Source organism: Neovison vison, chromosome 13 (assembly GCF_020171115.1).
Source record: "Neovison vison isolate M4711 chromosome 13, ASM_NN_V1, whole genome shotgun sequence".
Classification (NCBI taxonomy): Eukaryota; Metazoa; Chordata; class Mammalia; order Carnivora; family Mustelidae; genus Neogale; species Neogale vison.
Genome location: NC_058103.1, coordinates 114717712 through 114745558, shown reverse-complemented (window position 1 = coordinate 114745558; position 27847 = coordinate 114717712). Strand labels below are relative to the sequence as shown.

Below are 27847 nucleotides of genomic sequence, written 5' to 3'. Positions count from 1 at the left end.
AGGGAGGTCTCCGGGGCTCCCGGGGCGGGTCTTGCCGTCTAGCCACTTCCCCATTGGTCCTCGCGGAGCGTCAAGGCTGCGATTTTCCATAATGTGTCCTTCCGCCACGTAATATAGTCCTCCCCAAAGGGCAACCTGAAGGCGCGTTGCGCTCCACGGCACTTCCTCCTGAAGGTGACTGCGCCCAGCGAGGACGCGGAGGGGCGGGGCCCGGCGAGCCCGGAGCCAGGATTGGGTGCGGGGCGGGGCGGCGGAGGGATTGCGGCGGCCGCAGCCGGGATAACCTTGGGGCTCGGCGGACGATTCTCGCACAGCGGAGGGGCGTCGCGAGCTTCTACTTCGCTGTACCGTGGCAGTGCAGCTCGAGCGGGACCGCGCCGGAGGTGAGCGGGGCAGAGGCCGGGCCATCCGTCCCCACCTGGGCTCCGTGCGCCCAGCCAGTGCGGAATCCCGGCCGCCTGTGCACTCAGGACACCCACACCCGGTGCGGCGCAGGCTGCCGGGCATCTTGCACCCGGCTGAGGTCGGGAGAGAGGAGAAAGGCAACTCGCGCCTAGGGCCTGCTCCTCAGACACCCCAGACCCCCATTTCCTGCTTCTTCCAAAGCCGGCCCTCTCCTGCCGCAGTGCTTACCCCCATTCCCGCCCCATCCCCGACTCCTTCTCCTCGATCTGCTTCCATCATCGCCTTCCTTCCATCATCGCCTTCCTTTCAGTATTCCCTCCTCATCGGGTTCCTTCCTCTCCTCCCTCCACCCCCCACTCCTCTGTTTTCCTCCTTCCGTGGCCCCTTCAGTAATACCATTACTCCTCCCCGTCTTCACCCTGGCCATGTCCCCCTCATTCTAATGCTTTCCTTGTAAACTCTCCTCGAAATCCGGTCCCCAGCTCCCTTCCCCCGTGCCGCCTCCATTCAGCGTCGTGTGCTCTTCCCGCGTCCTTGTCCCCCTCGTGCTTACCCCTTCCCCCATTCATGCTCTGCTTCTGCCCCTCCTCCCTCCATTCTGGTCACGTCCGCTCCTCCGCATCCCTCTCCTCCGCTCTCTGATTCGTTCCGCCCGGGTCTTTGCCCCTCCCCTCCGTCCTGGTCACGTCCGCCTGCACCCCCAGCCTCCCGGGTCTCTGTAGCTTGTGGGTCCTGGAGCTCCGGGCCCGCATCCCGTACTCATCGCCCGAATCGCAGTGGTGTGCGGATGGGCAGGGCCGGCTCCCGTGCGGCCGAGGGATGTAGTGGTGGCCCCGGGCGCAGCTGGAAGATTACGTAACCCTCGGTCTTCCCGCTGCACGGAGGAAAGGGGGGTTGTCCTGTGGCGCATTCCTGCTTGAGGCCTCCCCGGATTCGCTGCACTGGCCCCGAAGGGGTCGCGGGGCTCCCTCCGGGCGCGGCGGGCCTGCAGGTCCCGGCCCGGAACCCGCCCTGCCCCGCCCTCCGGAGGACCAGTGTAGCCTCACCTCGCTGAATATAGGCTCCGGGATCGCAGACCATGAGGTCTCGGGTGGGTGGGAGCAGGTTATAGGCAGAATTGTGCCCAGGGCTTGGCGCCACGCACCGCGTTCACACCATAAAATTTCTGTGTGCTAAGCTGTTTGGGGAGAGGGCTTGGCTAGAAAGGTCACAGCCTGCAACATTCAACAGTGTCATTAGAGAACTAACAAAAGTTACCAGTGGTAAGTGCTCCGAGGCAGGGACCGTTTCCTGTTGGGTGAGGGAAGGAAGGTGGTGGAGAAAGGCATCACACCCCGGGTTTGAAGCAGAAGAGTACCTTCCAATGTGAAGCTTGTTTAAAAGTCCAGTCATGAAAAAGCATTCCTTGGCTTTTTATCCGTGTTCTTCAAACCCAGACATTGATCGTCTCCTGTACATGTGAGTCTGATAGCTAAGGTCAAGGCATGATGGTCAGAAGCATTGGGAAGTGAATAGGCTTTTAGAATCCGGTTTGACTCATTAACATAGGAATGGTGGAGGGAATGCCTCCCCAGGACCTCCGTTTCCCATGTGTGAACTGGGAGTAACATTTTCTTCCTGATTGTTAAAAGGATTGGTTACTATACACTTAGCTACAAGTATATATGTTGAAAACTCTCTGCACTGCACTGCCGAATCTCTAGTGAGCTATCCAGAAGAAATGGCTCCAGCTCAATTACTTGAACTGTAATGGAGCATGAGGGCTTATATTCTCCATGCCATCCCCAGACACACTCAAGAGTTAATTTTGGGATTAACTATTTAGTCAGGTTTCTAAATACCAGACATCTCCTGGAAACCAATCCCTTAAGGGATCCTGGTAGAGTGTTTACAGAGAAACTAATAATGTTACGTTGCAGGTCTCCACTTGCTACAGCAGCACTTTGGTCTCCTGAGCATCAGGTCCTGTAGACAAAGAGGGGCAGAATTCCAGCACTTGGGTGTTGGGCTATGAGAGTAGAAACAAACTTGCAGCTCCCAAACTCAGATCTGTAAACGCTGTCCCCACCTGCTCCAGGTGGAGTTTAAGGATTTGCTTAGCCAGGTGATAAGTGTGAGGTTAGGATTGGAGCCAGAGACGTTAGCATCCTATTGGCAGGACCGAGGGTGTGGCCACTCCCTGGGCTACAGAGGATACCCTAGGTGAGGACTCCTGCTCTGTGGCATTGTTAGCAAATAATTTACTCTCCTGTTGCCCAGAGATGCTGTTGGGAAATGCAGTGGGGAAGGTATCCTGAGGGGAAGGATATGTAACCCATCACCAGGTGGGGGCAAGGGGGGTGCCTCTGAGAGGAAGATGACTCAGCCTTTCGACTTATCTGCTTTTGAGAGAATTCTCTTCATTGGGTGAGTGGGAAACTGCGCTGTGGTCTTCACAGGTTTAAAAAGTCCCTTCTCTCCATTTAGTGAGTCAAATAGTGAAGCATGCATTTTCCCCAAGTTAAAAATGGTTTCAGTTAAGTGAAAATGGTTGTCGAGGTGCCCCAGCTCTCTCTACTGTCCTGAGCTTAGACACAGGATGGCAGAACCCCGAACTCCATGCCCAGGCCATGTAGTCCACGCACCTGCATTCCTGAGGCTTGTGTTGGGGGGCGGGGGGGGGGGGCTTTGGGGAGAGCTGTCATGGTCTTGAATAACAATGACTGAAAAAAAGGTCTTTAAACTCCTTTCTGAGTTACTGGACTTGGGTCTCTCTGCCTTGGTATAGCTGCTCCCATTTTAAGGACTGCATTAGGAGTGCTTAAATTCATAGTTTAACAAAAAGCATTATCAGGTCTCTAATAATTTGCCAGTGACTTGGCAGATTTGGTAGCTGGGACTCGAAACAGCTAGCACCTCGTAGGAGTTGCTTTTGTGCCTTGATTGTTTCAAGGGGGGGTGGTTAACAGGAAAAGCCATTTTATTTCTTAAAGCTGCGTGTTTCTTAATGTTGAGGCAATAGAAGAAATGAGGAAATGCCTTACGAGCTAGAAAGTACAAAAAACCCAGCTCTTGCATTATCAACTCACACTACCCTGGTTCTAATTTACTTTGCTTCAACTTGTATGAAGGCATGTCAGGATGTGTTATTTTCGCCAAGAGCGAAGACTGAGCTCAAGGTAGGGGGAAAATGACTCATTTGACATTTTATTTCTGAATCATTCCAAACGTCCACAGTCAAATCTCAGTTAGCTGGCGCACTGCAAGGGTGAGTCGCCCATGTGAGGATGTTGAGAGGTACAGAAATGATTTCCTGGGTAAGAGGTTTTAGAGGAGGGGTGCCTGGCTGGCTCAGTCGGTAAAGCATGCAACTGTTGACTGGGGTCGTGAGTTTGAGCCCCATGGAGATTACTTTAAAAAAGAAAAAAGTTTTTAAAAAGTCCTCTAGGACCGTGAGTCATCACTTTAAACCTCAATTCTGGGACAGCTAGGAATAGAGCTCAAGGAAGACTGTTCTTAATATTAGCACACTTTCTGGGGACTTGGATTTTTCACCAAGAGCCTGCCTTAGACTAGATAAATGAATAGTGTGATTGTTTGGGGCTTTTGTTAAAGGAGCTGTTTCGGGGGAGGTGAGCCGGGGTGTGGAGGGGATGGTGGTGTGCAACATCTGGTGGGCCTTTCAGCCTTCTGCCGGAAGAGCTTCGCAGGGGAGGTTGGGGTGGGAGGGGGGGCACCAAGTGGTGTGGCGCCCCGCCCCTGCAGTGGTTTGTGCCTGTCTGCACGTAGGAGGGTGAGCCAGGCTGCAGTTCCTCCGGCGGCCTCTGAGACAGACCTCCCCGACTTCTGTCCATAGGCAAAGCTCCTGGGGAGCTCTAAGCCTCTCTTTCCTGACGCCAGCAAGCTATGTTTGGAACGTTAGGCAGGGGCCCTAGTCGGGGGAGATGCCACGACCAGCTGTGATAGTGCCAGCTTAGCTGATTCAGTCTGAAAAGTCTCTGGAAAGGAGCCTCTTCCTTCCAAGCCTTTGAAATCAACCTACAGCTAGTATTTATTGAACTTTAGACAACTGGTGTCTTCCATGTTTGCAGCAATGAGTGCAAAAGGGTTACCCAGTCATGGTATAGTAGACAAAACCATGGACAGTTTGCAATAGCCCTGGGAGTTTTGATGTAGTTAGAGGTAGGGAAGTAGAGACTTGATAATCTGGTATCCCTCTTTTGTTACTACACTAGAAAGCAGATGACTAAATACCGCTTATTTGGAGGGTGAACATTTTAAAGCTCTTGACAATACTGAATGTTGGTAGAGGTGTGAGAAGGCCAGAACTGATCCTGGTTGGTTGTAAGTGGACAGAACCACTTTAGAGAGCAATTTGGCGATATTTTGTAAAATAGAAAATAAACATACATGTGACTCAGGAATTCCATTACTGGATATATATAGAAGCTCACACTTGCACAAGGAGCCATGTACTAGGAGAGTTGTTACTGTGTTGATTCATAGGGGAAAAATTGACTTAATGGGGGGCGGATGGCCAACCAGTAAGGGAACACAAATAAATGATGTGGTCGTGCAATGGGCCAGGATAGCAGTGCACGCGAGTTAACCAGGACTACATACCCACCGGAGGGGTCTCAAGTGTGTAGAAGAAAGCAAGAGGTTTACTTGTACAGTATTCTACTTAGGGCATTTTATTTTATTTTATTTTTACTTAGGGCATTTTAGAAAAACAATATTCTAGGGGTCGGTATAGATATAGATAACTTAGATTAGAAGGATACAAAATTCTTGACAGTGGTTGGGTGTCAAAGTTCGGGATAGGCTGTGGAAAGGGTTCGAGAGGCCTGGAGATGGAGGGGAAAATCAACTACAAAATTGTAATGGTCTTTGTTTGTTGGTTGGTTGGGTTTTTTAAGTCTGAAGGAATGCTGGCTGAATGCTAGTGGTCACCTCTGGGTGGTAGAAATACAGGTGTTAATATTTCTTTCTTTCTTTCTTTCTTTCTTTCTTTTTTTTCCCTCTAGTTGAAAGTAAAATAGAAGCAGACCTGTGAAGGTCACTGTAGGAAGACCAGTCAGACAAACTAGGTCATTGTTCTTGGAGAGCTGGCTTGGCCCTTCCTCCCTCATCCCCCCTTCCTCTCCCTCTAGTTGGGATGCGGGACAGCTCCTCCTGTAATGCTGGGTGAGATGGCCTCACCTTGCACAGGCTGTCACTGATCCTCGTTGTACCTGACTTTGAAGGGTCCTAAACTACAGACTCCCTGGTCCCTGCCGTTTCCAGAGTATGAACATCCTGCCTGAAAACACTGCCTCATTATGTTAAGCCTTGTGAGGAGGCGTCATAACACAGGACAACAAGAGCTTCATCTAGACTTCCTCCTTCAGACTGAAACCAGTTCTCTGCTCTGAGCATCTGTGGTCAAGCAAGGACATCTGAAGGTTCTCTGACGTGGGACTTCTTGCCCTGGAGCTGAGTGGTCCTTTGTGGGGGTGGGACCATTTTGTATCGACTTCTGTGTCCTAGTCCTACTCTAGTTTGAAATAGGACCTGAGGTTCCTACTTACAAAGTTGAAGTCCCTTAGGTTTAGCCCTGAATAAATAAAGGAAGGGAATTTTACCTGAACCTGTTCGTGGGCTCATTTGTTTTATGTAACCAGGTAAGCTAGACTTTCATGTCTGTTATCGAGCCTGCTGAGGGTAGAAGGGACCACAGCTAAAAATTGATTCTCCTCTATACCCTGCTCCATATGCAAATGCACGGTAGCATTACTCTAACTGTAGATCAGGACAGACAGCTGTTCGGTGCAGACTTCACTAGGTTCTTTCGGTGACCCAGCACCCATGTTGATCTTCTTGTCATAGATGTCTTGGGAATTCTGTTGCTCTCTCCTCTCGGAACTCCTGAGAGCAGGCTGGCCCGAACACTTTGTCTGTTCTAAAGATTAGGGAATTGAAAGGCCTTCCTTGTGCTGCCTTGGAGACTTGGAGGTGTAGCTAGCATATTGATGACAGAACAAGGAACACAACTGGGGACGTCGGGTGCCATCGTGACGGGGTAGCTGTGTATGGTGAGGTCGGCATCAGAGCAGTCTGATTAAAAACTGCCTTACGCTCATACAGGCTCTGGGCCAGGCTGGTTTACTAGGGCAGAATGATTTGGGCCTTTGTGAAAGAATTGGTGGAGTGAAGCGTGAATGTTTCCATCACAACTTGCCAACAGTACTGGCTCTGAGAAGCAGCATGTTGTCTTTTTTTTATATGATCCCTTCCACTTTGGTTTCTGGAGTGTGGCCAAAGAATTGTGTCCGGCACGGAGGACGCTCTGGTTTTAGAGAACAGAAAGGTGGGACCAGGTACATGTGGAGCTGAGGCGTGACTGTGCCTACCCCCTTCTCTAGGTCTACACTAAGGCCTCTCCTGGTGTCTCGTTTCTCACAGAGGAGAAATGGCTCTGAGGAAGATTCTACTGCAGGGGCTCAGGCTCAAGAATAAGGTTCCCGTACCTGGGCCCAGCATTTGCCAGCATCAGTGGATACGCCGGGCCTCCACTGCTGGCTGGAGGTTGGCCGTGCATGTCTGTGCCTCCCAGGGAGGAGGATGCAGTAGCAAGTCCGACACAGGCTGGGCTGCATGTCCTGGCAGGCTGCTGTCCACACAACCAGCATGAGGGCAGGGAGCTCTTCCCAGAGGCCCGCCCTGAGAAACCACGGCTTGGGCTGCTGCCCTGGGGCCAGGGGAGAGTCCCACAGTGTTTGAGGAAGAACCAGAGTTAGGTGGTTGGCAGGATGGGCACCTGGTGTTCAGGAGGAAGAGGCTTCTGGAACACCCGGGACACAGGCAGCAGAGTGCTGACCTTTTCAGCAAGGGAGGCTCCAGGACGCAGCCTGAGTCAGGAGACCAGTCAGTCCCTGGGGACGAGACCTGAGTTCTCTGGTTTGGTAGAGGTCTTTGAGGGCCTGTTGAGATTCCGTAGGAGTCAGGACAAGCAAGCTTTTTATTCCTTTTTTTTTTTTCTTTTCTTTTTAATTGCTGGTGTGGAAATCCACTCATACGCCAAATAATTTTTTCATTTGCTATTTTTTGCATTTCATGGGCTAGGTGGGCAAAAACTCAGAGCTTGCAGCACCTCAGATTTCATTTGAGGTGGTAAAATAGGGTTATTGTTTGTGTGCCGTATAGTTGTATCTGCTAATGGCATCTCCTGTCCTTGGAGTCTGCCCTTCTGTACCAGAACATCCTTGTCATAAAGATTTTGCTGTGAAGCTTGAGGACAGACTAAACAGGAAAACAAGTTTGCTGGATTTGGGTGTGTAACTAATAGGCTTTTGGCATAGAATTGTCTTGCGGACTATATTAACTTTTATTTTTCTCTTTGAGGTTCTGAATGCATCGAGGTTGGCCTTCTTAAGCCAGTGGAACGGTCTGGCAATGCATTTGTGATCTAGGGCCTGAGATGTGTTATCTCACCTCTGCCACATTTAAACAGAGTATTCCTGAAGTGTGTAGAGTAATGGTTGATAATGAAACTGGAGGCTTCACTTTTGTTTTAATTCCAACACTTTTACTAGGAAACTTGCAAATATTTCATTTTCAGAAAAGGTGCATTTGTGATTTTTTTTTTTTAAGATTATTTATTTATTTATTTATTTTAAAGATTTTATTTATTTATTTGACAGACAGAGACACAAGTAGACAGAGAGGCAGGCAGAGAGAGAGGAAGGGAAGCAGACTGCCTGCTTTGCAGAGAGCCCGATGAGGGGCTCAATCCCAGGACCCCAGGATCATGACCTGAGCTGAAGGCAGAGGCTTTAACCCACTGAACCACCCAGGCACCCCTGTTTATTTATTTATTTGATAGAGATCACAAGTAGGCAGAGAGAGTGGGGGGAAGCAGGCTCCCCACTGAGCAGGGAACCCGATGTGGGACTTGATTCTGGGACCCTGGAATCGTGACCTGAGCCGAAGGCAGAGGCTTTAACCCACTCAGCCACACAGGCGCCCTGTGATTTTTCATAATAAGAAAGTATTTCACGTCAGTAAATTTACTAGTAAAGGGAAGAAAAAATTTTGCTGTAATCCTCCCTTCCGGATGACAGGCTGTTACTATTTGCATAGATACACTTCAGTCTTTTATGTATCTTTAATTTAGTATCCCTTCTCTCAAAAACCAGGAAGGACCAGGTTTTGTTTTTGTGGGGGTTTTTGTTTTTTTGTTTTTTTTTTTTTTTAATATTTTATTTGTCAGAGTACATAAGCAGGGGGAGCAGCAGGCAGGAGGGGGAAGCAGGCTCCCCACTGAGCAAGGAGCCCAATGCAGGACTTGATCCCAGGACCCTGGGATGATGACTTGATCCTAAGGCAGGCGCTTAACTGACTGAGCCACCCAGGCATCCCATGACCAGGTTCTTAAATAGAATAGTGAAATGTTAGTAAACCACAGACTTAAAGAGAATTTAGAGGGAAGATAATCTGGGTATTTGGGGGGAGATAAGCATCATAGAGAAGACAGTAAGAACTTACCTGCAAATATCCATGACCAGGTTCTTGGTATTTCCTTGGGAGTATCTTTGTGTTTTTCTCTAACCTAGCTGAATCTCCAGGAGCAGCTACCACCCAGTTACCTGGTTAATAAGGTAATATTTCCATTACCCAAAAGAACTTCAGTTACACTCAGCTTCTACCTTGATCCTTGTACAGCTCTACAGAGCAAACCTTACTCAGCTCCGAGCGGTCTTTGCAAGTGGGGCCAAGGAGGCACCCTGAGCCCAAAAAAGAGCATTATGTCACCGGAAGCCCAAGCCCCGAGAACACAAGGTATGACCCAGTAACCTGTGGCTCCAGCCAGGTCTCTTCAAGGAAACCCTCATGTTTCAGGTCTAGAGGCAGCGGATGATTTTGTTTTGTTTTTGGTTTTGGGTTTTTGGTTTTTGGCAGCTGGTGATTTTTAAGAAGATTGGGGTTTAGCTACTCTAACCCACTCATTCAGATCTTACTTTGTTTACGATAACAGTCCTTAGGCTGGATGATGACTCCACTTGGAGGCCACAGGAGGCCTTTGTGTTCCAGTTGGCTGGGCGTGCCCCCTGCTGCCATCTCTCCAGTCCTGTTCCCTTAACAGCCGGAGGCACCTAAGCCCCACCCTGTGCTTGGAGGGCACTTGATAAAGGAACCCTGGCCACTGAGGCAGTCCCTCTAGGAGTTAATGAGTGCTTCAGATGTGGGGAAGGGGAGAAGGGTGGTATCGCTTTGATTTTGACCACAAGGCCTTGAGATACTGATCATTCAGCAGACCCTGGAATACTTCCAAGGACTAGGTGCTAAAAGATATAAAAAGAAACCTAATAGGTCAAGGAGGAGAGGACCTTCAGACGTTTTCGATTTAGTGCCCAGTGTGTATTAGGGAGTCAGGAAGTACACACTGAAAGGAACAGTGCATTTGGCATGTGGACTAGTTGGCCAGGATCTTATGTCCTAAAGTTTTAGCTTTTGTAGCTCAGGACTCGTAGTCATCTGTTTTCAGTAGCTGACAAAAGGTTTGCTCACAGCTGGTCACAGAGTTCTTGGGCTTTTAATCAGAATTCTTGAAGGTAGCAGAGACGGGTTGAGATGCTTGCTGTATCTGAGCTACCCTAAGAGGCCACAAAGTCAAGGACAGGAGGAGAAAGAGTAAAAGTGATATATGTGGGGTGCCTTGATTTAGAGCCCTGAGGTTTAGGAGGAGCTGGGATAGGGCTGAGGAAGGGCTTGTTCTGGAGCCTGGGCTGAAGCCTTCAGGCTCAAGGGTGTTAGGAGTAGCCCTTGGTCGGAGGAGAGCTCGAGGAAGGGACAGCCTTGTGATGAGGAGTGTGAGGTTTCACACTCCACATCCTCACCTGATGATTCTTCAGTCATTGCCTGGAAGCTTCTTTAGGTCTTTGTAATCAGCTTACTAACTGGCTGAGTGAGTTTAGTTGTTAGTCAGTAATGAAGAAGGCAAAGGTCGGGACCAGCTGTCAGGATTGTGACCTGGCCTGGTTAATTACCTGAAACAGATAGTCTTTGCAGTGTACTGGGCCAAAGGGGAATTGGGATGGTGTATCAGAAAATAGAAAATCAGTTGGGAAGAGGATTTGGCAAGCTGTCTTAATTTCCTCATGCTATAACCATCCTGTGAAAGTAGCAGTAATGTTTTCAGAACCAGACCAGTGCCATTGGGGGTATCTCTGGTTTATGCAAATTGCTTTGCAGGTCCTGAAGTCCTGAGGACCAAAGGTAATTGTCGTTTTTAGGTACAGACTCCTGGGACAAAAGATTGTGCACACAGGGTTTTGGATCATCTTTGCTTCCTGTCCAAGGACTGTTTTTTACTGTCTGTCAGGGACCTGGAACCTGCTCCTCTACCACACTGAGTTGAGGAATGAATGTAGGTAGTGTTCTGGGTTAGTGAAAATCTCGTCTTCCAGAGCTCAGAGGACTGCCTGGATGGTGTTACCTTTGCAACCAGGAAGGTAACTGCTGAGTTTGGGTGGGAATTGTTAAAAACCAATGTGGATGCCCTGCCTTATAACAGAAATTTATAGCTTTGGGATAGCTTATCATACAAAAATCTGTATTTTCCAAGGTACTAAAGAAGGAGTCTGTTTTTATATTACTGGTTATTTCACTGGAAGATTGGTTACAACTTTCTTTGGAGGCAGTGCCTGTGATTTGGAGGTAGTGGCTGTGAAATGTTACTAGTAGGATTAACGGGAAAACTGTCAAGGTGGGTAGTAGCCCATCGTAAGGGAGGTCTGCTTACAGTGGATACTTGGGAAGTACTGCATTGGGTACGAGGTTTTAAATTGTTCTTTGAGGTCCGCTCTGCTTGCTCGAGGTCACGTGAACCCTCAGCCTGACTTGAGGAGCACCCACACGGCCGGAGCGTGGCGGGGCTCCCTGTGGCTTGTGCACAAGTGTGCTTATTGAGTTAATGTGTAAGCAGGAAACAGCCTCCTGCGCCAAGGGATGTATTAACCACCTGGCTTCTCAGACTGATCACTCTCCCTCTTCAGCTCCCTCGGATCCAGGACCTCAGCAGCCATGTCGAAGCCTCACAGTGATGTCGGCACTGCCTTCATCCAGACCCAGCAGCTGCACGCGGCCATGGCTGACACGTTCTTGGAACACATGTGCCGTCTGGACATCGATTCACCACCCATCACGGCCCGGAACACTGGCATCATCTGTACCATCGGTGAGCAGTTGTGCCCCCCCAAAACAAGGGGTTCATAGGGCTGTGATCTTTTCTTTCCGGAAGAGACACACATGGTAAACCTGGGTGCTGAGCGAGATGCTGCACAGGGTCTTGTGGGGACTGGGGTCCTAGGAAGTTGAGGTAAGGAATTTGCATGCTCTCTGCTGCTAAAGGCAGAATTTTGATGGTGTCTTCGTTAGCACATCTTCTAGGAGCATCTCAGATATCTAGGGAAGATCTTTTCGACATGCTCTGTGCAACCAAGATTCTGTGGTGGGAAAACTGGCTAGGCTTTTGGGGGAGAGTAGAGAGGGTTGGCGGAGTCTCATTTAGGCTCCTTGATAGATAGAAGCCTGTAGGATTTGATTGGAATAGAAGTGTCCCCTTAAATCAAGAAAGTGAACCAGACACAGTAACAACCTTTATCTGCTTTTGAAAGAACCTTGAGCAATTTGTAGGAGGAAAATTCAGGGGAAAAGACTATTAAGGGGCTCTTCAAACTTAAAAGTGTTATTTCTCCTTTGAATAATTAATACTTCGGCTTTAAAATTTTTTTCTCACTAGGCCCAGCTTCCCGATCGGTGGAGATGCTGAAGGAGATGATTAAGTCTGGAATGAATGTGGCTCGTCTGAACTTTTCTCATGGAACCCATGAGGTGAGCCTCAGCTAGACGGTTTGGCCTCTGGGGCAGCGTGCAGGAAATTGGGTGCCAGTGCTCTGTTCATTTAGCCACAGAGAATCAGGCAAGAAAACATCTGGGGTGTAGAGCTAGTGCAGAGATCGCCTTCACTGGCCTGTCCCTGCTGTCCTTCCCCCATCTCCTGCCTTCCTACCTGGCCAAGTCTCCTTCCACGGAGACAACCTCTTTGGTTATTGGCCATGGTTTTCCCACACAGCTGTGGTGACAAAAGTGCCAGGGTTGCAACACCGGCTGGCTCAGGCAGCGGAGCAGGCAGCTCTCGATCTCGGCTGGGAGTTCAGGCCCACATTGGGTGTAGAGATTGCTGGGAAAATAAAGAAACTTAGAAAAGAGTGGAAGGGTCTTCTGGAGAGCGCCGTGTAAGCTGTTAGGTACCAGGGCCACAGTGTTTGACACCTCCTTCCCCTGGGTCTCGTAACCGTTCCTGTTGCAGAGGTGAACCAGAAGGTCACCCTGAAGACAGATTTCTGCCCTAGTTTAGACCCAAGAAACTGAGCAGGTCCAGGAGAGGGGTTTCTGCCACTGCGAGTTCAGTGGTGAGTCTCCACACCGACACTCCAGCACAGAATACCCTGTTTGCTCAGTGCTGTGTGGCTGGCCTTTCTTTTCCCAGGGCTTCCCAGGTGCCCTGAAAGGAAGTCAGCACGCTTCTCCGGCAGCCCGGGAGGAGTGTGTCTGCTGAGGCTGTGTAGGACCTGACTTGCGCTGTGGGCGCAGGACTTGTCCAGGGACCAGGTGGCAACTCCTGGGACATGCTCTGTCCCCACTCCTGTTTCCAGACTCATATTGAGGAAGGAGTGGAGGTTCCCTGAGGGATAATTCCTTTTAAAACCCATTGGGCTGCATCATAAGCCATGGGATTTCATACTAGCGTTGATATAGAAGAAATGAATGAGCATGACTTTCCCCTCTCTTGACTTCTGATACTTCCTATTTGGAATAAAGAAAATGCTACCCTGTAAAGACAAGCGGTGAGGGGTTGCCCTGTGGCATTTCGAAACCGGTGTTCAGTTTAGACTAAAAATAAAGCCTCAGGAAGTACAGTCCAAGAAGTGAATTTCTCCTTCTGGAAATGTGAGACTCGTGGGTTCCCTAACCTGGTGTTTCATAAACAGCCTATGGCCTGGCAGGCGTCCGGCCTCCAAATGTCATGAGGGCCTGACCAAGTTTAGAGGAGCTGTGCTCAGCCAGTGCTTCAGGCACCTTTAGACACATCTGTGCTGCCATTCTGTAATTTTCCAAAATCAGGGTCCTTGTCAGGAGTCGCCAGGAGTTTTTGCAAGTGTTAGCTTAGCCCAAAGAAAGAGCTAAAGATACCAGTGGGGATTGGTTCACCATTGATCCCTGCTGCTGTACCGTGCCAGGGTCTCCTAGGTGCAGCAGAAGCAGCAGAAATAGATTTTAAGAAGTTGACCTTTAACTAGGCTTGGTGGCCTCTTCCAGCCAATCCAGTAAATTAACACCGCCACAGCTCCAAAACAGCAAGGCCATGGGGGGTCTGTTGCACTTGCCGGAGTTGGGGGGGCTGGCCCAGGGATTTGGGTGTCTGTTTATTTTCCCTTTTTAGTCTTTATTTATTCTATATATTTTTTATTAACATAGAGTGTATTGATTTGGGTGTTTTTAGACTACAGGAGGCATTTGGAGATAATAATCTCTGCTTCAATTCTTACTCCCAGAATCGAATTGGGGTTTAAAAAAAAAAAAAAACACACACACACCTAGGTCCTTGTTGCAGGTGTGAAGTTTTTTTTGTTTTGTTTTGTTTTGTTTTTTTAAGATTTGTTTATTTGACAGACAGAGATCACAAGTAGGCAGAGAGGCAGGCAGAGAGAGAGGAGGAAGCAGGCTCCCCGCTGAGCAGAGAGCCTGATGTGGGGCTCGATCCCAGGAGCCTGGGATCATGACCTGAGCCGAAGGCAGAGGCTTTAACCCACTGAGCCACCCAGGCGCCCCAGGTGTGAAGTTTTTGACCAGGATACAGTAGTCTCTGGGATCAGGGCTTTGGAAACTCATCTGAAATAGTTCTCATACTGCATCGTGTAACGTAAACAGTTTGACCGCATGTCGGGGCTCTTCATAGGCTCCTTGGACTAGTGGCTGCACCAGGCTTTCCCAGCTCTTGACAATTTTTAAATACCTTCTAAACAGCATTGAAGTTACTTTCTCTGCCTGACTCTGTCAGAGGGACATGTACTGTCTGCATCTGATCTCTTGCCGGCTTTGCCCACCGTGGTGTCCCTAGCCCCGTCTGCCAGTTCAGGTGCGCACGATGTGTTCTGAACATGTGGGCCCAGAGATACTGACTTGGAGACAACCTAGATTTAGAACTTTCCACAAGGACGGTATTGACTGATGGACTTCCTTACTACTTGGTTGCATCCAGCGGAACCACGCCATAGTGGGAGACTGTAGCACCAGTACACCTTCCAGAGATGTACCCAGAGATGCCAGGATAGAGGATTTGAGTAGTGTAAGACCTAATATTCTCATCAATACGTGTACAGTAGATGGCTTTATGGCCTCCAAGAACAAAAACACATGCTTATGATTATACAGTTTATTAGACCACCAAAACCCCTCAAGTTCCATAAAATGAAAATTACAGAGACTCACTCATATTCTCAGGCATATATTTTTCTTTTAAATTTTTTTTAATGGAAATTTTAAGTCTAACAGTAATCAAGAAAACTTAGAGGGGCATGGGCATCCTGGCAGCTCAGTCGGGTAAGTATCTGGCTTTTGATTCTGGCTCTGGTCATGATCTCAGGGTCCTGGTGAGTGTGGAGTCTGCTTAGGATTCTCTCTCTCCCTTCGCCTCTGTCCCGCCCCACGCCCCAAAAAGAGAAAAAGGAAAAAAGAAAACTTACAGACTTAAGTGTACTTAGCAGAAGGCAAAAGTCTCAATGAAAGTAAATTAAATACTTAACTCAAACACTAGGGACCAAATAATCTAAAAGGGATGAAGGAAAAGCATAACTTGATGAAGTAGAAAATAAATTTGACAAACTAAAAACCCCTGTAAAACAGAAACTTCCAGGAAAGCCTGGTCAAGAATGAGGAGGCACAAAATAAAAAGAGAGGGAAAAGGGAGTATTTCCCATACATTTGAAGAGTGTTTAAAAGTCATAAAAAGACTTACACTTTAACTTCTAGAGGTTGAGATGAAATTGACTCTCTTCCAAGAAAAGGTAATGTCCAAGAAGTGGAAAGTATAAATAGATGAACAGCTTGAAGAAATTGAAAAGGTGACTGTAGGCTCTAGCTCTGTTCAGACCACCGGCCTTGAGGACTTGGATGGCTTACTTCTGTCTCCCCTTGAAGGAGCAGTTACATCCTCTGTCATGCCGTTTCAGAGCCACGTGTATAGAAGTCTTTCAAGTATGTTCTTTGAAGCCAACACACCCTGAGAGTAAGATGAGACCAGGACAGGAGCCTAACCAGGCAGGTTAGCAGGCACGCTCTGTCTCGCTTAGAGAGAAGCAGACAGCACAGGTAAAATTCAGCAGCCCACATCCAGCCATCTACTGAAAGAACTTCCCTGCCCTATACCCACGTAAATTTTATTCACGAACACGAAGTCCATACTGGGATGAAACTGAGGGGCCAGTAGGAGATGACGGTGACACTAAGGGCTCACATCTGTTCTAAGGACTTCCGTCAGCTCTGAGGAAAGGGCATTTGACAACATGAGACACCCATTCCTTCAAGAAAAAAATTACCTCCATGTTTTATTCTGTGCTGTTCTTACTGTGAGCCAGCAACAGAAAGAAATATTTGTAACTCAGAGTACGGACCTCTGCCCCCTGAAAACAAGCCAGCAGTCTTCATTAGAGACTGTAATTAGAAGGAAGATTCTCAGAGCCAGGCTTCCTGCAGTGCCGTCCTTGGAGCTCGGATTCTGGTTCCAGCTCCCCTCTAGCTGCCTTGCCGGTGCTGGTCTCCTGGACCAGCTGAAGGACAAGGCTCACAGGTGCTGACCTCCGTGCCTCTGATCAGCAGCGTCCTGTTGGTTCCGCGAAGAACTCTTAACGTCTTGGCTTTGAGTCCCATTTTTAGTCAGATCATAGTGGCAACTGAGAAAAGGGCCATGGCTTAGGAAAAAGATGAGGTCAGGGCTGTTGGTTTGGAGAGAGGCCATCCTTAGTCTTCCTGGGCCACTCCAGAAAGTGATGGTGAAAACCAGGTCTGCGGGACCTTAGCAGTGGCTTGTTTAGCTTGGGCCATTGTGAGCTTAAGTAAATAACTCTGGAGTTTGAATTGTTGTTGGGATCAATAGAGGAAAAGCTCAGAATTGCCAAATCTATCAGAGTCTGACCCTGATTGCCAGACCAGTGTGACCCACACCCAGGGGCAAGGTCTGTACTCCAGTAGTCCACTGTATTTGCCGAGGGAGTGTAATGGGTCCCAGGGAACATAGGAGGACAAGCTTCTTTCATGTTGAACCGTGTTGATGGTGTTGATGCCGTTGATGCCATCCCTGTAGTGGGTTTTGGTGGCAGCATTCTGAAGTTTCTAAGATTGGCCCTTGAGCGAGTGAGTGCTGTGGAAGAAGGGGGTGGAAGCCTAGGAGACCGACAGGAGCAGGTAGAGGGGGAATGGCTGAGCCTGACGCGAGATGCGGAAGGTGGTCTAGAACGTCACAGGCTTTTCCTGAGTGATCCGCCTCAGCTCCAGCGCTGGGTCCTCGTGTGGGACCACCCGTTCCAGCTTCCTTCTTTCCCCCTAGTACCACGCAGAGACCATCAAGAACGTGCGCGCAGCCACGGAAAGCTTTGCTTCCGACCCCATTCTCTACCGGCCGGTTGCCGTAGCCCTGGACACCAAGGGACCCGAGATCCGAACGGGGCTCATCAAGGGCGTGAGTATCGTGGGGAGCAGCAAGAGGGAGGGCGCAGGAGGGCGCAGGCTCCAGAGAGCCAGCCTCTGCAGTCTGCCCAGTTCAGGCGCTCCTCGGAGTTCAGATCCTAGACGGGAGAATCCTGTTCATCACTGTCAAAAAGGCTGATTTGGCGTATTTGGCTTAACACAGAGAGAGACGCACTTTTTACTCTAAAAACCTGCTTCTAAGTCTCTGTCCTTCACCACCAACCCCCATCGTTTACATAGTGGAACTAAAACATTGTAGGTTTTCCTTGGGTGACTTCCTTGAGGTAAGATTGAGAACACGATCAGGGATTCCCAGAGCCAGAAGCTTTCTTGTCACTTCCGGTGGAGATGTGAGCATGGTTCCCGGGGGGGGGGGGGGGCTTTCCTGTGGGCTCGCAGCTTACTCTCTGGTCTGTAGAGCGGCACTGCGGAGGTGGAGCTGAAGAAAGGGGCCACGCTCAAGATCACCCTGGACAATGCCTACATGGAAAAGTGCGACGAGAACATTCTGTGGCTGGACTACAAGAACATCTGCAAGGTGGTAGAAGTGGGCAGCAAGATCTACGTGGACGACGGGCTTATCTCTCTGCAGGTGAAGCAGAAAGGTAGGTACAGGAGGTGGCACGTCATGCTCTGGAACCATCTTTAAACGTCCCCTGACCCAAGGATGGTGGGAAGTTTGGCTGACAGCAAGGTCCGCTCTGTTTGTTCTCAGGAATTCCTTTTATTATTCCTTGTGCTTTAAAACACACTTCAGTCCAACTTTATTGCCCGCTCGGGGAGCATCTGAAATTTTTACCCATCCTCACTGTTTCTGCTTTTCTGCTTTCCTCCCTGGGAATGACAGCTAATATTTAAGAGTCAGGTACTATGCTAAGCATTTTACGTGGTAACTCATTTAAATTTTAAAACAATCCTCCTGAGCAGTTATTACCCCAGTTTGACAGGTGGTGAAACAGGCACAGACGGGTTGGCCAACTTTATACTTGGCCAAGATTATACAGGTAGTGAGTTGGGATCTGAATTTTTTTTTTTTTTAAAGATTTTATTTATTTATTTGACAGAGAGAGATCACAAGTAGGCAGAGAGGCAAGCAGAGAGAGAGGAGGAAGCAAGCTCCCTGCTGAGCAGAGAGCCCGATGCGGGGCTCGATCCCAGGACCCTGGGATCATGACCTGAGCCCAAGGCAGAGGCTTAACCCACTAAGCCACCCAGGCGCGCGCCCCCCCCCCCCCGATCTGAATTCTGAACATACACCCCCCCCCATCCCCAATTACGTGCAGGTGCTGACTTCCTGGTGACGGAGGTGGAGAACGGTGGCTCCTTGGGGAGCAAGAAGGGTGTGAACCTCCCTGGGGCCGCTGTGGACCTGCCTGCTGTGTCGGAAAAGGACATCCAGGATCTGAAATTTGGGGTAGAGCAGGATGTAGATATGGTGTTCGCATCTTTCATCCGCAAGGCATCTGACGTCCATGAAGTCAGGAAGGTCCTGGGAGAGAAAGGGAAGAACATCAAGATAATCAGCAAAATTGAGAATCACGAGGGAGTTCGGAGGTGAGTGCCCCTCTCTGTTCCCTGCCTCCCTCAGCCCCAGCCTCGCTTTGTAAAAAGCAGACCATATCCCATGAATACCCACGTCCTAGACCTGGCGACCTGCCCATCTGAATACAGACTCTCTAGCTGAGGCCAGACCTGCTCAATCCAAACACCTGAAGAAGGGGAGCAGATGGCTATTGGTATTCGTATTTATTTATTTACTTGGTTTTATTTTTGTTTTAAAGTTTATTTAAATAATCTCTACACCCGATGTGGGGCTCGAACCCACAATGCTGAGATCAAGAGTTGCACGTTCTTCTGACTTAGCCAGCCAGGGGCCCCAAGCCATTTGTATGAAGGGGAAAAAAAGGTGTATATCTTCCCATAGACTCGGGGACCAGTGTTGCAGGGGGACGGGGTCTGTGCTTACAGGGTTAGAGGCCATCATGCTGTCCTTCTGATCAGAAGCACTGCTTTGCTGGAATAAAGGGACCTTTCCCCTCATCCTCCACCCCTGCCACCATTTTCCCCGATGGCAGGCTCTTAAGAAGGGGCTCTTTTTTGGTCCCTCACCTGGGAGATCTGTGGAAGCTCCTGGTGTCCTTGTCTTCATGTAGGAAGCAGCTGGCCTGATGCCTGGGCTGGCTCTGGCACATCATCTGCTTCCTGGAGGAAAGCGCATGCCTCCTCCGGTGTGCCTGGGCCCAGCTCCATGTCACCACCTCCCCAGTGTCCCTAGGTAGAGCCAGTGAGTACGCCAGCTTGGTGACATCTGTTCCTCTTGGGCTCCCTACTAGGAATATAAGTCAGCACAGCTAAAACCCTAGATCTGCTTGTGTGGATTAGGTGTGTACTTGGGGAGGGCGAGAGGACTAGCCCTGCCCACTGTTGACCTTGCCGTGCTTAGCTCTTTGTAGATGTCCTTTGTACCAGGCAACAGGGAGTCCTCTTTGCCGTCCTGATAAACCGTGGGTTATGCTAGCTGACCTTGGCCGCCGGCCAGGCAAAGCCACACATCCTCTTGCCTTCAGCAGGTGGGAGGGGGCTGTCTCAAGGAGCAGCCCTCAAGTATCCTTGGCTGGACGGCCACGGACCTTTGTATCAGGAGTAGTCAGCTGGCCTCGTGTTCTTCCTTCTGCCCGGGAAGTGCTGGCTGGAGTGCCGGTGGTAGAGAGATGCCCATAGAGGGGCCTCGGGAGATGCAGGTGGAAAAGAAACAAACCCACGGGGCTTTGGAAGAAACCTTATCCTCTCCCCGGCCCCTTCGGTGATGTTCCCATACTAGCGCTAAAGACGGTCAGCAAGTGGAACTGTTAGCCTGCCTTGGGAGACAAAGATAGCTGGGACACTCTGTCACCTCTGCACACCCAGGGTGAGGTCACAGACGGCTTTCCCGGTGAAGGGCTGCTGAGTCCGAGAACGTAGGAGAACCTCCTGAGCCTCACTGTACTTGTGGCCTTCTTCCATAGAGCCTCTCTCCCTTCCTACCCCCTCTGGCAGGTTTGATGAGATCCTGGAAGCCAGTGATGGCATCATGGTGGCTCGTGGTGATCTAGGCATTGAGATTCCTGCAGAGAAGGTCTTCCTTGCTCAGAAGATGATGATCGGGCGATGCAACCGAGCCGGGAAGCCCGTCATCTGTGCGACACAGGCATGTGCCTCTTAATGCTCACACGCTTGCGGGGGGCATGGGGTGGTGCTGCCTGGTCTCTTCCCAGGATCCCCCCCCACCCCACACCACCTCTCAAACACACACACACACCAGGGAGTCAGTGTGTAGTCCTTCCTCTCTGAAGGCCACCCCGGCCGCATCTCACTGTGCTCTGTGTCCTCCCAGATGCTGGAGAGTATGATCAAGAAGCCCCGTCCCACCCGGGCTGAGGGCAGTGATGTGGCCAATGCAGTCTTGGATGGAGCCGACTGCATCATGCTGTCCGGAGAGACCGCCAAAGGGGACTACCCGCTCGAGGCCGTGCGCATGCAGCACCTGGTGAGTTGTCCGGGCGGGGCCGGGCCAGGGCGGAGGCGAGCTCCTGTACGGAGCGACACCCTTTAGGCTTCTGTGCCCACAACCTTTTGTGATCCTCTGAGTCACAACAGGAGTGAGGAGGTGTGTGCTGGGGGAGAGGGGTGTCTTGGTTTTTTTTTCTTCTGCCTTCCCTGCCCACACACCCTCTCCTGTTCCCTCCTGTTTTGGAGGTGTCCTTCTCCTCCATCTGTCCTCAGACAGTTCACTTCCGGCGTCAAGGCTGTGAATCTGCCCCTTTCTCTGGACAGCCCAGAGGACCCAGGTGCCTCTGTCCTGTTCTGGGAAAAGCCCTGGGCTCCTCCCAGCCCACCTGTCCGGCTTCCATTGGAGTCCCCACCTGTCCCACATGAAGTGCCTCCGCCGGGGGCCCCGGGCCTGTAGCGGAGGCTGTTGGGTGCACTGAGCTAGCGTGCAGGTGACAGAGCTGGCCTTGCATGCATGGCACCAGCAGCGGGGCCCGCTTTGCTGAGCTGCTGCACTCGCCTCAGGCTGGAAGGTGGGGTTTGGCGACTGACAGCAAGTCCACAAGTCGATACAGGTGGAAAGAGACGGAGCCTGCTGGTCCTGGTGTGAGAGCATCTAGAAGGGTCCTGGAGTGGCCCTTCTTCCCCCACCAGGCAGCTAGATCTCAAGGCGCTTCAGCTTGGCCACGTCCCACTGCCTGGCTCTTTCTCAGCTCCCCAGCCCTGTCTGGTCCTGCTGTAGATGCAGTGAAGTGTTAACCTGGGGTTCAGTTACCAGGGCTCCTGAGGCCTGGGAGACCGCTCTACAAATTCACTTTCTTAAAATGGTCCAGTGTCAGTGCTTATAACATGAGCTCAGCAAACTCGCCTCGGATCCTGAAGTGGTTTTTCTTTGACCTTCCTATTCCTTTCCCATCAGCAAAGGATCCCCATGCCCTTTGTGTGGTGCCCCTCTCCTGCAGTCCCCCTTTCCCCCAAAAAAGACCTTTTCCTTTCCTTCTTCACTCTGTGTGTCCAGTTACTAGGTTGTAGATTGATGTAATCTTCGTATTCCCTGCGTGATAGATGTCACCCCAACTTCTAGAGGAGGATTATGTGATGATACAGCCTCAGTTTGAACCCTCAGTTTGAATCTGCTGGCTTCAGGAACAGAGGGCTTTGTCCAGCTGGAGATGAGGTCAGGTCTCCAGCAGGGGCCTGTACTGGGCTCAGAGAATCAGAATCCTGCTCTGGCCTCTGAGCTTCTGTTGTTTTTCCGTATCCCAGTCTTTCCTCTGAACAGACACCTTAGAGAGAACCAAGGGCTTGGATGGCCCTGCTCAGAAGATAAGTGATGGGCTCTGGGCTAGGTGGTGCAGGCCTCTCCTTTCCACACCCCCAGTTAACACTGGCCGAGAGCTTCTCTTAACCATCCACTGCTTTCTCTTATATCTGAGGCCATTAACCACCCATAACTAAGGGCTAGTAATCTCAGGTATGGTTCTGTTTCCTGTTCATGTCTCCTGTCCTTTGGACTGCATGCCGTCCCTTCGTCCCTTCTTAGAGGAAGAAAACCTTTAACCTAGTAAATCCTGCCACGTACTTGCTTCTACTGTCAAGTTAATGAGATGTTCTGATTCTCCCCACACCCCTCATTCTCTAAGATGCTGGTGATTGCGTTATAGTCCTCTGAAGCTTACATTGTCTTTTCGATTCTTGATGCTCTCTGAGCAGGTGGTCTGTGAATAACTGAATGGCTTTCTCATGACTGTGATAATCCTTAAATTTTGATCCAGTGTCCTGTTGCGCTCACCTGTGTGCTTCCACAGGCATCTGTCCCTTCACATGGCTGTCCTGCGTGCCCCTCACCAATCTGCCATTTTCCCCACCTTTGTGCTTGGACCACCATGAAGCTGCGTGGCTTTGGCTCTAGCTGACCCCAGCTTTGCGGCGCTACTCAGCCTATTCCCACGACCGGCCACTGGAAGGGCTCGCAGCAGCCCTGTGCCTGGAAGGCAGGCGCCCAGCCCTGCGGTAACCAGACAGCCATGTGAGGAGGGAGGGCCTGTTCCTTCCTGTGAGCTGTGTCATGAGGCAGCATGGTCAGGTCCTGCCAGGGAGTGGCGTGGGCCCAGCCTGGGCACACTTCTGTGCCGAGTGCTAGAGCTTGCCGCCATGTTGTCTCCCTGTGCCCCTGCCCCCAGTCAAAAACCCCTTCCCAAAGGGAAGAACCAGTTTTCCCTCTGTGGGAAGGCAGCAGCAATCATGCTGGTAATTCTCCACCCATCCCTGAGCCTGGGGCTTCCATCATGCTGCCTCGTTGCATCTGCATGAAGGACAGATTTAGCCAATTAACCCAAGTTCACCTTCCTCTGATTAATTCCCCATTCTGTCTTTCCGTGTGTTGTCTCTCATTTTCTCCCTCCTCCTTCCCTCTTCTTGCCTCTCCTCCCCCCTCTAAACCTTACAGATAGCTCGTGAGGCTGAGGCAGCCATGTTCCACCGCAAGCTGTTTGAAGAACTTGTGCGAGGCTCGAGCCACTCCACAGACCTCATGGAAGCCATGGCCATGGGCAGCGTGGAGGCTTCTTATAAGTGTTTAGCAGCAGCTTTGATAGTTCTGACGGAGTCTGGCAGGTAGGGCCCCAAGGGCAGGTAACTCCGCAGGACAACCAGCCTCTTGCTCCAGCTGATCTAGAAGACAGCTAGGGCCCTGCCTCTGGGGCCTGGGCTCCGGTCCTCTTCTCTGCAGGAAGCCAGCCAGGGAGGTCAGGGCAGGGCAGGACCAAAAAGGCCCTCAGCTCGGTAGGTGCAGTGGATGGTACAGGCCGCTGGTGAGGGACTCGTTCCTGTGAGCCTTGATCTTGCTCAGCTCAGCCCCTCCACTGGTTGGCCTCTCGGCCCTCACATGCAGGGCCATGTCCCTCACCAGCTGTCTGTGCGACTCTTCCCTCCCTCTCCCTTGTGACGCAGCTCTGACAAAGCTCTGTCCCCCTCTTGTCCCTCTGGACGGATATTGCTCCCCTAGATTGCCCGTGAGGCAGAGGCCGCCATCTACCACTTGCAATTATTTGAGGAACTCCGTCGCTTGGCGCCCATTACCAGCGACCCCACAGAAGCTGCCGCCGTGGGCGCCGTGGAGGCCTCCTTCAAGTGCTGCAGTGGGGCCATAATCGTCCTCACCAAGTCCGGCAGGTAGGAGGTGGCAGTGGCTCCCAGGGGATGCCCTGCTCCAGGGCACCTTCCGTGGGCGTCCTGAGAGCAGTGCATTGAACGGGGCTCGGAGGCCCTGAGCCCAGGTAAGACCCCTTGGCCTGCCACCTGGGCCCAAAGGACTCCAGGCAGCACTCCCCGGTGGTGTTGGAGCATTTGTATCCAAAGCGAGTTCACAGCCTCGAGATAAACCGGAGACTTAGTTACAGAACTACATACAGATAGACCCGCTACAATGCTTATTTGATCACTTACAAGCCAATCTTCTAAAAAAGTAAAAGGTGGCCAGTTTTGTTCCTTCCAGCTACCATGTGTTCTTTAAAAGTTCTGTTCGGAAAATTCATGCTGTTCTCCAACGTGCTGTTTGGTTGGTGCATCTGCCCCTGTCTGTCTTTGGGCCCCAAAGGCAAGTGGGTTCAGGACCAGGAAAGGTCACCACATTGTCTCGCTGGCACTCTGATGCCGTGCCACCAAGCTGAGGGCTGTGCTTGGCCTTGGACCTGGGATCTCTTCCTCGTCCGGTCATGGAGTTAGCCTCTGTCACTGCCCCCATCTGGGAGTGTGCTCCTCATCCCTGCCCCCAGGGCCATGAGGGACTCCTGGAAGAGAAGGGTGGAGGGGGTCAGACTGGCTGCCTCCATGCTCCAGGGTTGCTGTGCACCAAGGAGCGGCAGGTGGGGCAGCCTGTAGAACTAGGGCACGAGGTCTATACACATTCCCTCAGCAGAGGGCTCGGGATAAATAGCTCCCGCCATCAGGGCTGACCTTTGTGGAAAGGTCCAGCCTTTGCTGGTCGGCTATTTTTAGCTCCAGTCTTCTGGGATTTCACTTGCACAAGTCCCGACTTCAGCAGTTGCTTCCCTCTGAAATCCTTGTATGGGGCCAGGCCTTTAGAGGGACAGTCTCTGCTCTGCTATGGCTTAAGTTTCCCTGACACCTGTTGAGTGTCCTTAGAGCTTGCCTTCTGAGGCCCAGGGGATCCTGCTAGCAAGTCTCCCCAACTCCCAAGACATATCTACAACCACAAGGGTAGTGTCTGTGTGCAAGGAAGCATCTGGCACTGGGGCTCCAAGGGGCCCCCTACCCTCCAGAGGAGCCTTCACAGGCAGAGAGCCTCCCACACTAACCTTCTCATCTCCCGGTCTTGCCTCCTGGGTAATACCCAGATTTCGAAGCCTTGCTCAGAAATCCTCAGGTTTGGCTCTCGAGCCCAGTTGCTGAGACTGCTTCAGGGCCAAGGCGGCTGTGTGGGCGGGGGAGAGGGCACAGCAGGAGAGAAGGCTTACGTTGTACATTCCCAGGGGGGACTGGTGGGCTCCACCCTGTTCCTTGCAGATGTCAGGAATCAGGTGCTATTCACATGCTGCTTGGCTTGTAGTTGTTGCTGGCAGCAAGAGGAGTGGGTGCTGATGAGGTTGGGCAGGGTTGAATCTGCCAGAGTGGAAAAGTTCAGAGGAGGGGGTTCTGCCAACTGCAGGCCATGTCAGGTGAATGGGTGAGACTGTCCATGCTGGGTTGGTATGATCCTGGGGCCCTGGGCTGTATGAAGGAGAGGAAGGCAGGTGGGTAGCATAGCATAGGAAGAAGGGTCGTATTCTATCCCTTGGAAGGTAGAGGATGACAGGCTGCCCTGGCCGTGGAAGCACATGCTAAAACGGCCAGGGTCTCATGCTGGCAGAGTGAGTTGGATTAGAGGCTGAGCGGGTGCTGAAGGCCCTGTGGGGCATCCCGGGTGGCTCTGGAACACCGTTTAATGGTCTCTTCTGCGCGTCCATCATCCCATTTCAGGTCTGCTCACCAGGTGGCTAGATACCGCCCCCGTGCCCCCATCATTGCTGTGACCCGGAATCACCAGACTGCTCGCCAGGCCCACCTGTACCGTGGCATCTTCCCTGTGGTGTGTAAGGACCCAGTGCAGGAGGCCTGGGCTGAGGACGTGGACCTTCGGGTGAACTTGGCCATGAATGTTGGTGCGTGGCTGGGAGCAAGGGGAGCCTGGAGGGGTGTGGGGAGGGTGCTTGAGCACTGATACCCTAGAGTCCTCCAAAAAGGGGAACAGGCAGACCTTAGGTTGCATAAGAATCCTCACTCTCTTCCCTGGGAGTCTTCTCTGAATCCTCCTTCCCATTCCCTGAAGTTCTGGGCTGAGCCACCAACTTCCTCTTCTCTCTCTCTTCCAGTCTGGGGGGCCCCAAACAAAAAGGATCCTGGGTAGTCATGGGTGTCTGTTCTTGGGCATTTGCTCATTACTGAGGGTTTAAAAAATAAAAAGAGCCACGGCTTCTACACCATGGGGTGTCATACACACAGATTATGTACTCATGGCCTTTGTCCCTGATAAAAGGAGGTGTCAGTGGACGTGAGAGGAAGCACTCCACCCTCTAGAGTGTAAAATGAATGATGTCCAAAGGTCCCCGGCAACTCTGCCATTCCATTGATAAGGAAGTATCTTGGCCTCCCTCATCTGCTTTGCCTGGGCTGGGAGGCTCTCGCCACCTTGTGGTGTAAGGAAGTAATGGTCCGCAGTCCCTGCTTGCATCTCCCGCGTTGGAACAGTCAGCTAGGTGCATACCTGCCTGGCTTGGCTTTCACTCACCAGCCTTTCTTTTCCTTCAGGCAAGGCCCGAGGCTTCTTCAAGAAGGGCGATGTGGTCATTGTGCTGACTGGGTGGCGCCCCGGCTCTGGCTTCACCAACACCATGCGTGTCGTGCCTGTACCCTGATGGGCCCCAGAGCCCCTCCTCCAGCCCCTGTCCCATCCCCTTCCCCCACCCCATCCATTAGGCCAGCAATGCTTGTAGTGCTCACTTGGGGGCTGTCACGTGGCGCTGGTGGGCTGGGATGCCAGGGAAGCTGAATGCCCCTGTAAAACATGACTGTTTTTTAGGACCCTGTCCGGGTGAGGTGACCCAGAGCTGGGTTGCACATCATGTGACCTCACCCAAGCAAGGGATGAAGGAAGGGTGCAGGACTGGAAGCCCTGGAGCTTAACCTGGAGGGCAACAGCTCCTGCTTCTCCTCCTCTGCGTACTCCATTCTGTTCTGTAGAAAACAGATGCTCAGAGAACTCCCAATCCTGGCCTGGGGTCAAGAGACCACCAGCAAGAGTAGCAGCATAGGGCAGTGGTTCCAGTTTAAGGAGACTGGCTCAGGCCCTTACTTGCTTCTCCACCCCCCTCCGTCTCCCCCACTTCCCCCTTGTGCGTTGTGCACGTCTGTTCCTACACTCAGCTGTCGCTGCAGGCACACTCCACCCTCCATTTTCCCCACTACTGCAGCCGCCTCCAGGCCCGTTGCTATAGAGCCTACCTGTGTGTCAATAAACAACAGCTGAAGCACCCGGTTCCTCTCTTTTCTGATGGGGGTGGAGTGGGCTGAGGGGTGAAACCCACCATCCGAGTAGAGTGAAAACAGCAAGAACCTTGCACCTCCTGGTGGTCACTTCTGTGTGGTGACCCAGGCCACCTGCCCTCCTGTCTGTCCTCTGTGGTGTACAGAGGTGTTGGGAAAACAGGAGATGACTGTCATAGAGATACGTACCCCTTCAGCACCCTGAGGAGGCGGTAGCTGGGTCTGTGAGCCTCAGCTGGGACATTTTACTGGCTTATTTGGACCAAAGAGGAGAGGCAGAGACAAGTCCCCTCCCTTCTGCTCTGGTGGGTTAGATCTTCACCAGCAGATGTCCCTAGTAAGGGCACTGTAGGAGAACACCAGCTTCTGCTCAGAATATTTCTCTCTGGGCTCCCTTTGTGCCCCACTGTCTGCCAGTACCCTCCCCCTTTCCATGACAGAACAGGGCCAAGGGGTTCAGAGAGGTTTAGGAAGGGAACGGAATCTGGCTTGCACCTTACTTCTGACCCCTCAAGAATCAAGCCCTACCTGGTGGGAGGAAGCACTGGTCTTGAAGGTCGGGTGGGCTCCAGGAATAGGGCTTTGGCCTCATTCTGAAGGCCCA

The 27847-nt window shown here is 51.4% G+C and overlaps 1 protein-coding gene across 3 annotated transcripts; it reads left to right on the top strand.

Annotated features, from left to right (window-relative positions):
* The first annotated feature begins 154 nt into the window (after positions 1 to 154).
* Positions 155 to 27230, top strand: PKM (pyruvate kinase M1/2). 3 transcript variants are annotated; one of them, XM_044231150.1, is made up of 11 exons: positions 155 to 174; positions 11421 to 11602; positions 12167 to 12258; positions 17033 to 17164; positions 17591 to 17777; positions 18456 to 18726; positions 20209 to 20359; positions 20546 to 20698; positions 23150 to 23316; positions 25681 to 25862; positions 26509 to 27230. In XM_044231150.1, exons 2-11 carry the CDS (start codon positions 11449 to 11451, stop codon positions 26613 to 26615), a joined length of 1596 nt encoding a protein of 531 aa, XP_044087085.1. In that variant the 5' UTR covers positions 155 to 174; positions 11421 to 11448; the 3' UTR covers positions 26616 to 27230. The 3 variants fall into 3 exon arrangements, with proteins under 3 accessions (XP_044087085.1, XP_044087086.1, XP_044087087.1); XM_044231151.1 differs by lacking the exons at positions 155 to 174; positions 23150 to 23316 and adding exons at positions 275 to 383; positions 23708 to 23874; XM_044231152.1 differs by lacking the exon at positions 155 to 174 and adding an exon at positions 275 to 383.
* The last annotated feature ends 617 nt before the right edge of the window (positions 27231 to 27847 follow it).